General features: G+C 46.2%; 1 protein-coding gene across 2 annotated transcripts in view; it reads left to right on the top strand.

Annotated features, from left to right (window-relative positions):
* LOC123372360 (atrial natriuretic peptide receptor 2-like) overlaps nt 1-13977 on the top strand; it is a 46799-nt gene extending 32822 nt beyond the window's left edge. For both annotated transcript variants that reach the window (XM_045020400.1, XM_045020401.1), the window contains 6 exons: nt 3652-3739; nt 4362-4501; nt 5649-5801; nt 7592-7690; nt 10239-10330; nt 11669-13977. In XM_045020400.1, coding sequence (XP_044876335.1) covers nt 3652-3739; nt 4362-4501; nt 5649-5801; nt 7592-7690; nt 10239-10330; nt 11669-11830 — 734 coding nt within the window. In that variant the 3' untranslated portion in view covers nt 11831-13977. The remainder of the gene's footprint in view (nt 1-3651; nt 3740-4361; nt 4502-5648; nt 5802-7591; nt 7691-10238; nt 10331-11668) is intronic.
* The last annotated feature ends 1544 nt before the right edge of the window (nt 13978-15521 follow it).

Raw genomic sequence — 15521 nt, 5'->3', positions numbered from 1 at the left:
GAAGGGAGAGCCAAGGGCCCAAGGCCGTATTATATGATCAAGAAGGATCTGCTGTACCGTGTTGTCCGTATCCAAGAGCAAGTCGTGGAACAGCTCCTAGTACCACAGAAACATCAGAGGGGCGTGATGGAGCTAGCCCACAGCCATTGGTTCGGGGGACATCTAGGGGTAGATAAAACCCTAGACCGAATTCTACAGAGGTTTTTTTGGCCTGGAATATATGCAGCGGTCCGACGATATTGTGCCTCCTGTCCAGAATGCCAGTTACACGGGCCCCGACCCCGCTTAAGGGCACCTTTGGTACCTCTCCCGATTATTGAAGTCCCCTTTGAGCGGATAGCTATGGACCTAGTAGGGCCGTTAGAAAGATCAGCCCGGGGCCATCAGCACATACTGGTGGTGCTAGATTACGCCACCCGATACCCCGAGGCCATTCCCCTACGGAACACTACGTCCAAGACCATAGCTAAAGAATTAATCCAAATTTTCGCTAGAGTGGGAATACCCAAAGAGATCCTGACAGATCAAGGAACTCCCTTTGTGTCTAAATTAATGAAGGATCTATGTGCAATGCTCCACATAAGGACCCTAAGGACATCAGTCTATCATCCGCAGACTGATGGCCTCGTCGAGCGTTTTAATAGGACGTTGAAGAGCATGATACGAAAGGTGGTGAGCCGGGATGGGAGGAACTGGGACACCCTGCTACCGTACCTAATGTTTGCGATCAGGGAGGTGCCTCAGACTTCGACTGGGTTTTCCCCGTTCGAACTGTTATATGGTCGCCACCCCCGTGGCATACTGGACATTGCCAAAGAAAGTTGGGAAGAACAGCCGAACCCAGGGAGAAACGTCATCGAGCATGTGTTGCAGATGAAAGACAGGATAGCCCAAGTCACTCCCATAGTGCGGGAACACATGGAGAGAGCACAAGGGGCCCAACAAACATATTACAATCGCCAGGCGACGACCCGAAAATTCCAGGTGGGAGATCGGGTGATGGTACTCGTACCCACAGCAGAGAGCAAGCTCCTGGCCAGATGGCAGGGGCCATACGAGGTAATAGAAGCCGTTGGAGAGGTCGATTACAAAGTCCGACAGCCCGGACGCCGGAAGCTGGAACAAATCTATCATGTGAACCTGTTGAAACCTTGGCAAGACAGAGAAGCGCATGTGGTCACTATAGGGTCACCCCTCCCGAGAGCAACCTGCCTGGCCAAGTGGGAATATCCCCAGAATTGACCTCTGACCAACGAGTGGAGGTGATCCACATGATTGAACGCAACCAGGACGTGTTCTCGGAAAAGCCAGGCAGGACTACTGAGGTTCACCATCACATCCTCACGGAGCCTGGAGTGAAGGTGAATGTAAAGCCATACCGGATCCCGGAGGCGAAAAGAGAAGAGATCAAGTCAGAAGTCAGGAAAATGTTGAAGTTAGGGGTCATTGAAGAGTCTCATAGCCAATGGTCAAGCCCAGTGGTCCTAGTACCTAAGCCGGATGGCAGTATGAGGTTTTGCAATGACTTCCGGAAACTGAATGAGGTGTCCCAATTTGATGCGTACCCTATACCCCGGATAGATGAGCTAATTGACCGACTCGGGAAAGCACGATTTTTGTCCACCCTTGACCTGACTAAGGGTTATTGGCAAATTCCCTTGGCCAGGGCCGACAAAGAGAAGACGGCCTTTTCAACTCCAGAGGGACTGTATCAATACACTGTCCTCCCGTTCGGTTTACATGGGGCTCCTGCCACCTTCCAACGACTCATGGACAAACTGTTACGCCCACATGGCAGGTATGCGGCCGCCTATCTTGATGACGTCATTATACATAGTCCGGATTGGGAGACGCACTTGGGGAAGGTGGAAGCAGTCCTAGACACCTTGAGGAAGGCAGGGCTGACTGCAAATCCCTCCAAATGCGCAATTGGGCTAGCAGAAGCCAAATACCTTGGATATATAGTGGGGAGAGGTGTGGTAAAGCCCCAACTCAACAAGTTAGAGGCAATACAGAATTGGCCCCGACCTGTCCGGAAGAAACAGGTCAGAGCATTCCTGGGGCTAGTGGGGTACTACAGGCGGTTCATCCCCCACTTCGCCACCAGGGCATGCCCGCTAACTGACCTAACGAAAGCCCGTGGCCCAGATATAGTGAAATGGTCTAGCGCGGCTGAAGAGGCATTTGCAGACCTGCGGACCGCGCTCTGCACTGACCCAGTGCTGGTAGCTCCAGACTGGGAGAAGGAGTTTATCTTGCAAACGGATGCCTCAGAAGTTGGGTTGGGAGCGGTCCTTTCACAACTGGTTGGAGCGGAAGAACACCCCGTCCTGTTCCTCAGTAGGAAACTCCTGCCCAGGGAACGGAAATATGCCGTAGTTGAAAAGGAATGCCTGGCCGTAAAGTGGGCCATTGAAAGCCTTCGCTATTACCTACTCGGACGGAAGTTTACCCTTGTCACGGACCATGCTCCCCTGAAGTGGATGCACCAAAACAAAGAGAAAAATGCGAGAGTGACCAGGTGGTTCCTGTCGCTACAACCCTTCCACTTCAGAGTACAACATAGGTCTGGAATCAAGCATGGCAACGCGGATGGCCTTTCAAGGGTAAATTGTTTTGCCGACCCAAGTAGCCCAACCCTGTAGTGTTGAGCAGGGGGGGGGGATGTGTGATAAACTCAGGACAGACAGTTGCCAGAGGGGGGGGAGGAGTCAGTCCCAGAGGGTTAAAAGGCCCTCCTCCTTATCAACTGAGAGGCAACTACAGGTCAAGCAGGTTCAGCTGAGAAAGGGTTACCAAGGTAGCAAATTAGAATCAGCTGAGGGGAGCTACCTGAGGGTAATTAGGATCAGCTGGTTCCAACTTGGAGCTGCCTGAGACCTTTTTAAACCCCTTCCTGGGAGGAAGGAAGCGGGGGGAAAGCAGAGAGAGAAGGAGCCTGGCTACCAGGAGTGTTGAAGCAGCAAGCCTCCCCAGGCAGAGCGGCAGGACACTCTCCTACAAGGCAGGGTAAAAATACTCTAATTAAGACTGGTGAGAAGACAGGGAACAGACTTCCCCTGAGTCCTAAGGGGGACTGCATTACCCTAGCCGGTCTCTCCAGAGCTAAAAACAGCAGAGGCTGGGGAGACTGAGATGGGACTTTGCCACACAGGAGAAGAGGAGACAGAAGGCAGGAAAGAAAAGACAGGAAAACAAAAGAGAGGTAAAGAAAGATAGAATCAGCGATGGGCCTGGTTACATCTAGATTTCCCCTGACTTTGGAATGTTTAGCTCCCAAGCTTTCTTCTAGCCAACTAGACTAGGATTCAGAAAGGATGTTTGATTCCAATTCAAGCCTATCTCTAATAGTAACACTAATTGTAATAATAATTAGAATTCATAGCAAGCAGGACATATGGGTAAGTTCTGACATCAGTTACACTGGTGTCAAACTGCTGTAACTTCATTGATTTCCACTGAGTTACTCTGGATTTAGCAGGCTGTAAATCCCTACGTTTTTTCCAATGTCAAAGCATTTTACATTCATAAACATTTCTTTTGCTTTCTATATCTAAGTGGGGAAAAATCAGATGAAGCTAATTTTATCCTTTTCATGTATTTCTCACCCTACAATAATAGTTGACAATCTCGCTTTATGCTCTAAAATAGGTATGTTACCCAAGCAAGTAGCAGATGATCTGAGGCAAGGAAAACCTTCACAAGCCCAAAGTTACGTAATTGCCACTATCTTTTTCAGGTAAGTGGGAATGGGTGGATTTAGGACTATAATTTACTTGCACAAAACAATTGTGGTCAAGTCACTTTTAGAGAGGAGGCAAATAATGTCCATGAAACACAAACATTAAACTTTTTATTTGAGTGAGACCATGATGGAGGTTTGCAAATTTCCACCTGTGGAAGAGTGCTGTTAAAATGCAATGGATGAAACCTTCGTTCCAGGCACATAATTTCTATCAAAGCTGTGATCACTGGTGGGAAAATGGCAACATTTTCCTCAGGGCAAATTTGTGAATTTCTGTGAAAGGTCACAAAATTGCCATTTTTGATGTTAAAATGAATGAAGTGGAAAGTGAGACTATCACGGTCTTTGGTACTGTTGGGATCTCTTCTCAGCCTAAGCAAATGTTTTAAAGAGGAAGATCCCCAGCCAGAAAGAGAGACTTAAAAACAAACAGAATGAAAATACAAATTCAGGGCTGGATGTTGGGGAGTGGAGGGGTCAATACCTTCAGCTGAGAATATAGTACTGCATGGGAAGATGTGCCATTGTGCTCATGTTTAGCCAGAACACCTGACTGGACTGTGTGTAGCCAAACACCTCACTGGACAGTGTATGTTCTCTTGTTGTGCCTTACCAGTGACATTGTTGGCTTCACTCAGCTATCCAGCACCAGCACACCTTACCAAGTGGTGGACTTCTTAAACAAACTCTACACTACCTTTGATGAAATCATAGACAACTATGATGTCTACAAGGTGGAGACGATAGGAGATGCCTGTAAGTTCCCTGTGCTGTGGGCAAGTGGGGATTTCATAAGAGGCTTAGGAGAAGAAGGGCTCAAAGCATAAGAATAACCAGTTCAGGGGATCTGAATAGCTCATTACCGAATTAAGGACCAGAATAATTACATTTTGAGAGGGGAGAGTTCTAACACCACCCTAACGATGAAGGTTCATTTCCCCCCCTACATATCCATAGTATTCCATTAAATCTGATGAAAGGAGAAAAGTGGTTGGAGATGAACAAATCCTTCTGTGTTTGATTTCTGTGACCTGCAGGGTACAGTCTTAGATGCTGACAACAGACCAATCGCAGCTGGCTCACTTGATGGCTTGTGCTTTACAGAAATGTGTGACTCTGATATGAACCAATGCCAACAACCCATCCCCACCCCACACCTTTTGCCCAAGACTCCCTCTCTCAAATGTTTTCATTGCTGTCTTCTCAAGCAGGGTGTGGTAGCCTTATCCTCCTTCCTACTCTGTATGGGACTGGAGGCTCTCTCTCTGGGTTCTTTAGAAAAGACACCACTCATTCTTTCCCCCATATTGTTGGCTTGCAAGGGGTGGCTGCCACTTAAAGACTACTCTTGCACCAAATCTTCCAGTATCTTGGAGGCAATGGACTCTGAACCCTTCAATGTTAATGGAAGTGATGAAACACCTCTTGCTGCAGCAGCTGTTGCACACATTAGAGATCCCGAGCATCGTAGCTAGCATTTGGTTTCTACAATACTCAAATGGATTCCTTAGCCACAGAGCTAGCCCTAGTGTAGGAGCCAGTTTCATAAGGAATGGGAGAGGACTCCTGAGGGATTTGGGGTTCCTTGCCATTTCCTGGTGATCAGCTAGAAGAGCTGATACCCTCCGTGAGGCCCTGTGCCCCTTCTCCAGAGTCCTTGAATGTGGGGAGGGGTAAGAGGGAAGTCCAAAGTTTTGCACAGCTCTAGAAATTAACCACTCAAAATATTATACTATGTTTTCTCTCCTGGATTTGTTTCTGGAGATTTTTGCCCTAAACTTAGAGCTAACCCAGTGTGTGAAAGGGAAATGGGATTTTTTAGCTAAGGCCAGCATCCTTCTAGCAAATGCCTGTTTAAAATGACTCGTGTTGAAGGCTGATGAGGCTGTATTTTTGTTCTGAGACATGGTAGTGTCGGGGGTGCCCAAAGAGAACGGTATTCGTCATGCCAGTGAAATAGCAAGTATGGCTCTCGACCTGGTGGCCGTGTGCAAGACATTTAGGATTCCGCACAAACCCAACACCCAGCTAAAGATACGAGCAGGAATCCACTCAGGTACGTGGCTATGCTCCCATCTGGCAAATGTTTGTAATAGCGTCGTGTTTATGTAAAGAGTGAGCTGAATTTTCAGCCACGGGCTGAGCATCCAATTTAACGTTCATAGCTCCAGGTAGATGCACTATCACCTTAACCTTAGACTCCAAGATCCTGTGACAAGGCAGTTCCTGCTGAGTGGCAACTGTTGAGTTTTAAAGGGCCCTCACCATCCCTCTGACATGGATGCTTTTGCAAAGAGCGACCCACCAGCCAGACTGGGAGGAGCAGAGCCCACTTGTGTCTCACAAAAGGAGAGAGAAAGCTGATGCTAATACAGGCCGGGGATGGAAATTTTGTTGCCATTGCTAGTCCCAGTTAGTTTGTTCGTGATCCCAAAAGAGTCTTTTCTCACTTCCTTGACTCAGCCCCCACACTTATGCTTTCTCTGCTTCCTGATCTGGGTCACCATCTGATTTTCCCACTCATCTGCATGCCTGGTTGGCAATACGTAGTCTGGATTAGACCAGCACACATGCTGCGATGCTCAGCACTGTGGAATGCAGCCCCAACAAGACTATTAGCCCTTGTTATCGCAACAACAGAGCAAACCCTTCTCAATTTAAAGCAGAATGGGCTGACATCACAGACCCAAAGCTAAGATTCGGTAGAGATACCTAGGAATAGAAAGCTCCTCTGCTATTGTCAGCAATATATGAGCTTGGTTCCTGCTCTTGTTTTCCAGGTGCTTAGTGTGTGCAGGGCCAGCCTAAGGTATTTTTTGTGGGGCCTAGTGTGAACAGCTCCCGTGGAGACCCTGTCATGGGTCCACTTACCACAGTGGTGCCTCTTCACAGGGATTAGCTCCACCAGCCAGTATGCCCTCTCCTGATGGTGTCTCTCCCATCGTTGTCTCAGCCTGCAGATCTGCCTCAATCCAAGTACCGGTGTCCTCTTCATGACTCGGCCCTCTGGTCATGTCACCATCCATGTTTCCCCTTTCTGGGGAGGAAGTATCTCTGTCAGTAGTCCAGCCACTTCCCCAGTGGCAAGTGGGGGGTCCCAGGCCCACCCACTACTCCCGGTCCCAGCCCAGGGACCTTGTCAATGGCAACCACGTGCTGCGTCTCCTCAACCCCCCTTATGACTGCTATGCTTTCCTGGGCCTCTTCCCGGGCCCCCAGCATCTGCTCTGCCCTCACCTCAGAGCCTTCAGGCACTGCTCTGTCCAAGGTACTAGCACTCCTTCCTCTAGCTAGGAACACACTCTTCCCTCCTTGAGCTCCAGACAGTTACTCACTCTGCTCTGCTATGTGGCCCTTCTTATATAGGCCTGCTGGGCCCAGATTGGCTGCTTCTCACAGCCTCCCTCCTATTGGCCACTTCCTCACACAGGCTCCTAAGGTCTCTTTTAACCCCTTACATGCCAGTGTTGGGCAGACACCCCATCACAGACTCATCTAGCTCTCTGCTCATCTATGACCAGGCCCTCCTCCCCAGACCCTTCTGTGTACCCATAGCAACTCCTGCCTTCCTGTGATCCCTCCATCCCAGCCCTCCCCTGCTTATGAGACGGAGGTGAAGCACAGCTTGTCAAATGCAGGGGATGATTAGGACAGTATCAGCATTTATACCTTGTCATGGTGCAATGCAACCAGACTGGACCACAAATGGGGAACTGGGGACACCGGACCAGAGCTGTGTGTGGTGCTGGGCCCTGTGCAACCACTGAGGTTACATAAGCCTAAGGTCCATTCGGAGTGTGAGTTAAAAACATCTCCCAGAATACTTGGCTTTCTTTCCTTCAATAGGGCCAGTTGTAGCGGGAGTCGTTGGAACCAAAATGCCCCGGTACTGCTTGTTTGGAGACACTGTCAACACAGCTTCCAGGATGGAGTCCACCAGTGAGGGTAAAGAAAAGCCAAATGCTGGGGCAACACTTAGCACATTTTAATGAGTTGTGGAGAAACAAAGGGCTGAGTTCTGAGTCCAGCCCTGGCTTAAGAGGGTGCAACTCCCAACCTCTGGAGGCTTTTGACTTGAAGGCTCAACTGTGCAGCCAAGATCCACACACAGAGGGGAACCTACATGCATGGCTTTCCCCTCTTGTGAAAAAGGGGACTCCACTGCCTTGTGGCAGCCTCTCCTCTTCCTCCAGGCCCAAGAGAGGGGTCTCAAAGGGTCCAGAGCTCCTTGCAGGAGATGGGACAGGCTGCAATCCGGCCCTGGAGAGGCATAGGATTAGCAGGGGAATGTTCATTGTTCCTCCTCCTTCCCTGCACTCAGTGGAGCTCATCGCAGAACTATAATATATTCTATGGCCCACCCTCCTCAGTGTAACTTCCCTTTAAATGGGAAGTCTGAGAGACTGCTAGTGACTGCAGAAAGTTTGACAACCTGGCTCCATTGGAGCTGCACCCTCAGTCAGTGGAGGTGGGGGAAGTCTGTTGCATGGGGAAGCAAACCCTATCGTCCAGCAGAATGATTAGGGAGAAATCTTCATGAGAAAATCTTCAGACAGAGTTCTTCTTTTTCAGCTCCTCCCAGGGACTGACAGAGTCCCGAGTTTGGTTAGCAAGCTTTATCTTTAGCTGAGCTGAGAATTAAAGGCTCAGGAGCTGAAATCTGATTTGATCCAAGCTCCAGGGGCCAGAAACAGCTGAATGAGCCAAAACTGAGGGGGGTAGACTTATATTTGTTCTCTAATCTATGAGAGAAAGAAGGTTACATAGTTTTGTTGAATGGGGTTACAATACTTTTCAAATGTATTAAAACAGAGCAATTTTTCAATATATTTTAAAGAGCTGTTCTGCTCTGAATAGTGACTCTCAAAATTGTCATGATGGGGTTTAATATGTCCATTGTGCCTTACTGAGTCCATATCAGATTTGCCCAGTTTACAAATTGAAAGTGTGTTTCCTCCCCTCCCTAACTGCTAGCCTTACAAACTCAACCTATGGATCTGAAAATCAAGCTGGGTTCTTTCCTTCTCATTCATCATCACTAGTATGAAGACTCTGCAGAACAAATTGTGCCCTCAGTGACATCTGTTCACCCCCATGGTCTTCAACTCATGCTCTCAGTTATGTGTGCAACCTCATTAGCCTTCTGTCGATCTCCCAGTCTGCTCCCTTCCTCTTCTCCCTTTGCACTCTCCTGGAGTGAACTCATTTGATACCATAGGCTCAGCTACCACTTTCATGCTGATGACTCCCAAATCTTTTCCTCTATTCCTCACATTTCATCTTCTCTTCAGTCATGTATCTCTGCCTATCTCTCACCTCTCCTTCTGTATGTTTTATCAGCACCTCTAACACTATGTGCTAAGAAAAAACTTATCATCTTATAACCTTAATCCTCTCCTCTTTCCATGCTTCTTTCAGAATAGTCATCTGAGGATTTCAAATAGCTTTACACACTGTAGGTAACTAACCTGGAGGACCTCATAGTGATAGAAGTATTAACTTCCGTGAAATCCAGAATTTCCATCCTGTGTGGACATAACATTTGCTTCTGTCCCAAATCGGTGAAATGTCAAAATATCAAAACTTTTTGTGGGGCAAATAGTTCAGAAAAGTTTTCATTTGGAAATTATGGAAACGTTTTATTTCAGCATTTTTCCATCTAAATGAAATGTTCTGAGATTTCTGAATCAAAATGCTGTGGAAAATTTTGATTTTAAGGAAACTGTTTTTTGTCAAAAAATCATTTCAGTGGAAAAATTCCCCCACCCCCAGCTCACGAATCATTCCCATTTTTACAAATAGGTAAATTAATTGTCTTGTCCCATGTCACACAGAGAATTAGTAGCAGAAGTGGGAATAGAACCCATGAGTCCTGGCTCCCAGTCTCCTGCAATGGATGAGACAATAAGCATTTTGCATGAGTATAAATCCTTCCTTGGTTAAAGAAAAGATCATGTTGCCAGAATAATTCAGTAGAAATATTTATACAGTTACAGGAAATGGCACCTCCCCGCTCTTTTTATTTATTTATAGGCTTGGAGGCAGTGGGTGGGTGGAAATTTCTCTTAGCTTTAGTCTTCATTCAAAAGTGTGCACACCGAGAAGGCAGTGGCTGTTCAGTGGCCACTGGCTAAAACTCCATATGGATTTCTTCCCTGTGAGATGAAAGGGTCACTTGTCAAGCAACTCCAGCCAGGCAGCTATAAAGAGCCGAAAAATAATATCGGATACAGGATGTGATGTGAAGTGTTTGTTGACAGTCACGTATGTGTCCTGAGATGACTTACAGAGAGACCAAGGACCTTTCAGTTCATCTGTGAGCATTTCAAATAACATGGTAGTGACAGCCAAGAAATGAAAAGAGCTAGGTGTCATTCAATAATAATGATGCAGCCGGGGGGGGGGCAGATGGAAGTTTAGTTGCTATTCATTGCTCGCTATGTCTTCAGTGGATAAATGGTTACAATAATATGGCAATTTCCCCCCCTTCCAGCTCTTAAAATACAATGCAGTTCAAATACATACCAGCTGTTGGAGCAGATTGGAGAGTACATATTAGTGTGTCGTGGGAATTTGCAAGTCAAGGTAAATATACAGCATTTGTGCTCAGCTTTTCAGAGGGGGACGTGTGAATTGTCTTCTGGAATGCCGTTGGTTTAACCCTTCATACCTTCCTCGCTCAGAGAAGGGCTTTATTGAGTCTGAGCGGTGCCTCCAGCGGTGCCTCCTGGATGGAGTTCCATGGAAGGATCACTCAGCGGAGTTTGCTCCAGGGTGACATACGTTGCTCCCAGGCCCAGCCAACTCTGGGAGTGAGGGCCCAAACATGGGAGCCACACTCAGAGTCACGGCTTGGCAAGCCGCCCTGCCTGCCTGCTTCAAATCAAACACGAGACTTGAAAATAGCGATAAACAATAAACAAACACAAACTTTGTGTTTGGAATCTGTCAATCCTAACGGCTCCCATTTGGGGAAGTAATTTCATTCTCGGGGGGATTTTCTCTTTGTGGTGAAAATGGACCTTGAATAATCACAACATTTGGGAGGAATCTGAAGCCAGATCCAAAACTGAACGTTGCAGGCAGCTTCTCTCGCTCTGGAAGGGGCAGATAGAAAACCCTTGGCCCTGGACTTTGAAGGGTGTGAAATCCAGAACCCATTTTTTTCATTTTGGGTCCCTATCTGTCTGGCTAATTATCCTGCCATGTGAAGCATGCAGGTAAATGTCAAAGTGTCCCACAGTTTTGTTTTGCAAAAACAATTCATTTCCATGGCCTCGCTCTGAAACAGTCCCATGCCTATCTATACCACATGGACAATTGAATCCTGGGACCAAGTTACCACACAATTTCCCACTGACCCAATGACAACATAATTACAGTTTGTACTGCGGGTAGGACCTAACCATGTTGTAACCATGTCTCACAACCAGGCTCAAGGTCTGGCCTGGCCTCAGGACTTTAGCTAAGGCTTTGAGCTCAGTAATGGGATATGGTAAAAACACAATTAGATCCAACCCACACTACAGATTGTCATTGTCTTGTAAGTGGATGAGAAGAAAAGACTGTGATAATGGCATCCCCTGATTCATTTGTATTTGTAGTGTTGACAGGCCCATAATTAAAATTAGTGAAACTTTCTCAGAGATGAAGTGTTTTTCCATCATTAATAGACACAGTAGTAATGGCTAGAGCACTGGACTGGGACTCAGGGGATCTGAATTCTATTTCTAGCTCTGCCACAGGCCCACTAGGGGGATCTTGGCAAGTAATTTTTTCTCTCCAGGCCTCAGTTTCCCTTTCTGTACAATGGGCTAATGATACTGACCTCCTTTATAAAGCACATTGAGATCTACTAATGAAAAGCACTATATAAGAGCTAGGTGGTATTATTTTTACACCTTGACTTATTTTCCTCCGAAGGGGAAAGGAGACATGGTGACATACTGGCTGGAAGGAAAGCAGAATATTGCCATCCAGAAGAGAGCACCCATCGCTACCACGACCTCTCAAGACCCTGATGGAACTACTTTTAGTTTGATTCCAGGAGTCTTGCCCAACGATCCTCTCTCCAGCCCAGCTTAAAGGCCATGGGTAGATGTTTAGTTGTTCCGGTTTCTCCTTGTTTTCAGTCTTTTAGATCTACCTGGCAAATTTGTCATGTGATCCAGGAGGGACTGGGATATTTGAAAGCTTCCATTGCCATGCCACACCTAGAGGCAAAGCAAGAAAATAGATGCTGCTCCCGCACAGCCTCTCCGGATGTATGGACAGTCATTAATCAAAGCTCTCTCCCTTAGTCTGACGGGAACAAAAATAAAGAGGTAAAACAAATCACTGGCGACGACAAATGTGTGGATAATTAAGGAATTAAATGGATTCTTCTGAGTCACCAGCTATCCAGAGACAGGGATCAGACCTGTACAGCTGTCGCTTGGTTTTGGGGTGGAAAGCCCTGCAAACAGCCCCCATTATCAGACTTGGCACAAGCAGCAGGCTGGAGATGCCAGCATATTAACTCCTCTCGTGGTGAGAAGGAGAAAGGGGAGGCCGTGCTATTTAGTGCCAGGGTGGTGATAAGCCTCATGGGATTAATTTGTTTAATGTTTTGAAAGGAGGGATTGAAATGTGGACTTTGCTAGAACTAACGGCCAGGTAGAATAGGAGGGAACAATCTGGCCTAGTGGATAAAGCATTGGACTAAAAGAACTCAGGGTGTCTGGCTTCTGTTGTTAGCTATTGGAGTGACTTTGTGTAAATCAGTTCACCTGTCTGCGCCTCGGTTTCCCCATCTGTAAAGCATGGATGATACTAACCACCTTTGTAAAGTGCTTTGAGATCAAGGGATGAAAAGAGCTGGGGACTATTAAATAGGAGAAAGAATGTTTAAACAGTTCATGTCTGAGGCTGCTGCAGGAGCTCTCTGGAATGCTGGTCTGACTCTCCTGGATCAAAATCCACACCCCGAGCGACATAGTTATACCGACCTAACCCCCAGTGTAGACAGTGCTACGTTGACAGGAGGGCGTCTCCCATCAGACACAGATACCACCTCTCGGGGAGGTGGAGTACCTAAGCCAATGGGAGAAGCTTTCCCGTTGTCATAGGCTGTGTCTTCACTAAGCCCTAGAGAGGCACAGCTGCATCGCTGCAGAGCTGTAAGTGTAGACAAGCCCTCTCTATAAATCTCCATGTTTGCTGATGGAGATAGGTTTACACAAGTGGCTTCTCATTCCAGCTCTGTCCGAAGTTATTTTCTCTGAATGCGAAGTACGCTGTACAATGTGTGCTGTATGCTGTTTGGGACTCTGCAGTTTTTCTTTTTTCCAGACTACAGATTTATTTTAAATGGCAGTAGATTTTCTCTCAGTCAGATTTTCTCTTAGGAAAGTTTCACCAGCTTAACTAAATTTATTCCAAATCAATCTGGATACACCAGTGCAAAACCCTAAAGTAAGTGTACTTAAACCAGTATAAATCAATTTAAATTAACTGGGTAATTTACTGGCTCATGCCCCATGTAATTAGCATATTTTTATATTAAATATGTACTGTGTGATCACTTTGATTAAAATTAAAAGGTATTGCTGATACCGAAATTTCTTAATTGGAAAGCACATGCAATAGTAATAGCAACTGACTTTATTGAGTGAGATTACAATATATAGTCTGACTTAATTCTTTTTTTAAAGTATATTTTTCCATTTATCTAAACTTGAAATGTTAAATTTGCATACGTTCCAAATTTTATAATATAACCACCAATAAACTCAAACTCCAAGTCAACCACAGCATTGTACCATGCTTTAATACACTGAGTCCCTCTGCTGTTCAGCCAACACCCCGTTGATCTGAATACCATGTATGTTCCTGAAACACTTTGATCTACACCATTGCATCATGCATTATATATTTGGCATTACACTTTCACTGAATTAACATGTTAAAAATTGGTATTAGAAATTATAGAAAGGGACAGATCACAGGCCTTTTAGGAAATGTGAATTTGTTACCATTCACTCTATCTATTGCATATTCATTTGTAGAAAAGTTGCCATTGTTACTCACCTATGTTATACTAATGTAGACTGCTAGGATTAAAGGACATTATAATGAACATTTTCTGAGTCCAGGTTATTCTAAATAGAAGTCAGCTGTATGATCAGTTGAGTTTGTACAATGTTTGTGTGACAGTGCTCAGGAAAACTGTAGGACTGACAGCTGTGGCTATTGAGGACATATCTTTGGGTTTGGTCCAACGCCTAATGAAGTTAATGGGAAGACTCCTGGTGACTTCAGAGGGCTTTGGATTGGGCTGTTTACTTGCAGAAGAAGATGATCATGGACAACACCACTGTAAGCATCCCTCTGTTGCTTTGTCAATGGCTCTCACCCCTATCTTGGACGGACCACCTCTGCAATGATAGTTTTCCATAGCTCATTGAACGTCTGGTCAGACTTCTAGAAAGGCTTTGATTAGTGTCAGTTGTGCTGATGGCATCTTGATCAGTGTCATTTATGCAAATGGTTCTTGTGATGTGGGTATTTGTCTACCGGGAAATGGATGTACTGTGCGATGTGAAATACAAGTTGCAGTGTTCTCAGACGATTTGTCAGGTACTCGGGATTTACAGACATACCTAGATAACAATGTTTAATGGATTTGGCCAAAACTGCATTGCCACCTATCTCCCCTCACCCCCAAAAAGGTCTGTTTTATTATCATGACTGATTGATTGGTCGCAAACCCACATTCACAGAGTTCATGGAAACAACCACACTCCAACCCTCCCCCAGTAGCCTGCTAACAATGACTTACCTGGGACCCATGAACCCTCACCCCAGTGTAAGGCTCTGCCCCTGAAGCCCAATTGGTGGAGTCCCGGGACAGCTGATTGGCTCTACTTAAACCAGCAGCTGTCTGAACAACTGGGCTCACCTCACCCCACACTTCCTGCTCTTGCTGCTTGATTTCCTGGCATCCAGACCCGGCTTGACTTGTGGTTCCTGACCTCCAGTTTGTCGCCTGCCTCTGACCCCGATAGCCTGAGCTGCCCTGTCTCCGGTTCCCGACGCGTGGTTCTGATCTCCAGTTTCTCTCTTGCTTTGGATCTTCCGATATCCTGACTCTTGACTCCTGTCTCATGACTGCGGACTCTGCCTCCGATTACTAGGCCTGGCTGCCCATGACCCTGCTGTGACATTCAATGTTATATGAGCGCCACATTTGTATTGGAAGTTACATAGGACCCAGTCCTGCAGGGTGCTGAGCAATTAATGGAGCTGCTGAGCCCTCAAGCCAATTAAAAATGAATTAGGTAGCAGCATGATGCCTTATGGGATCTATCATGCTTTGGGATGATCTGGTTGAAAATGTTACATGCAGCATTTTACAAAGTTGCTGAAAATCATACTGTGAACTCATAGGGCCCCAATCCTGCCACGCTTATAAACTTGGATAGATTCACAAACACATGAAGTAGTTCTATTTAGGATTGGTTGTAACAATGAAAATTTTCCACACACGAACATTAAACAAAAAGAAAAGTTTGTGTATTGCTTAAAAAGTCACTGCAAACCATACAAACCTAGCTCTATGTCCATTGAGTTAAATGGGGCTGTACACACGAGTAGTTATTGCAAGAAAAACTCAGGGTAATTCTATTATGTCTTTCCCCACACAGATAACCCAGATAACATCTTCTGCGCAAGATGATTCACACCACGAGGAAGTATAGCCATAGGGCTTGATCCAGCTCCCGCTGAAGTCAATGGC

Source organism: Mauremys mutica, chromosome 6, assembly GCF_020497125.1.
Source record: "Mauremys mutica isolate MM-2020 ecotype Southern chromosome 6, ASM2049712v1, whole genome shotgun sequence".
Taxonomy (NCBI): Eukaryota; Metazoa; Chordata; order Testudines; family Geoemydidae; genus Mauremys; species Mauremys mutica.
The sequence above is the reverse complement of the archived record's forward strand: the minus strand, read 5'-3'. Positions and strand labels throughout refer to the sequence as shown.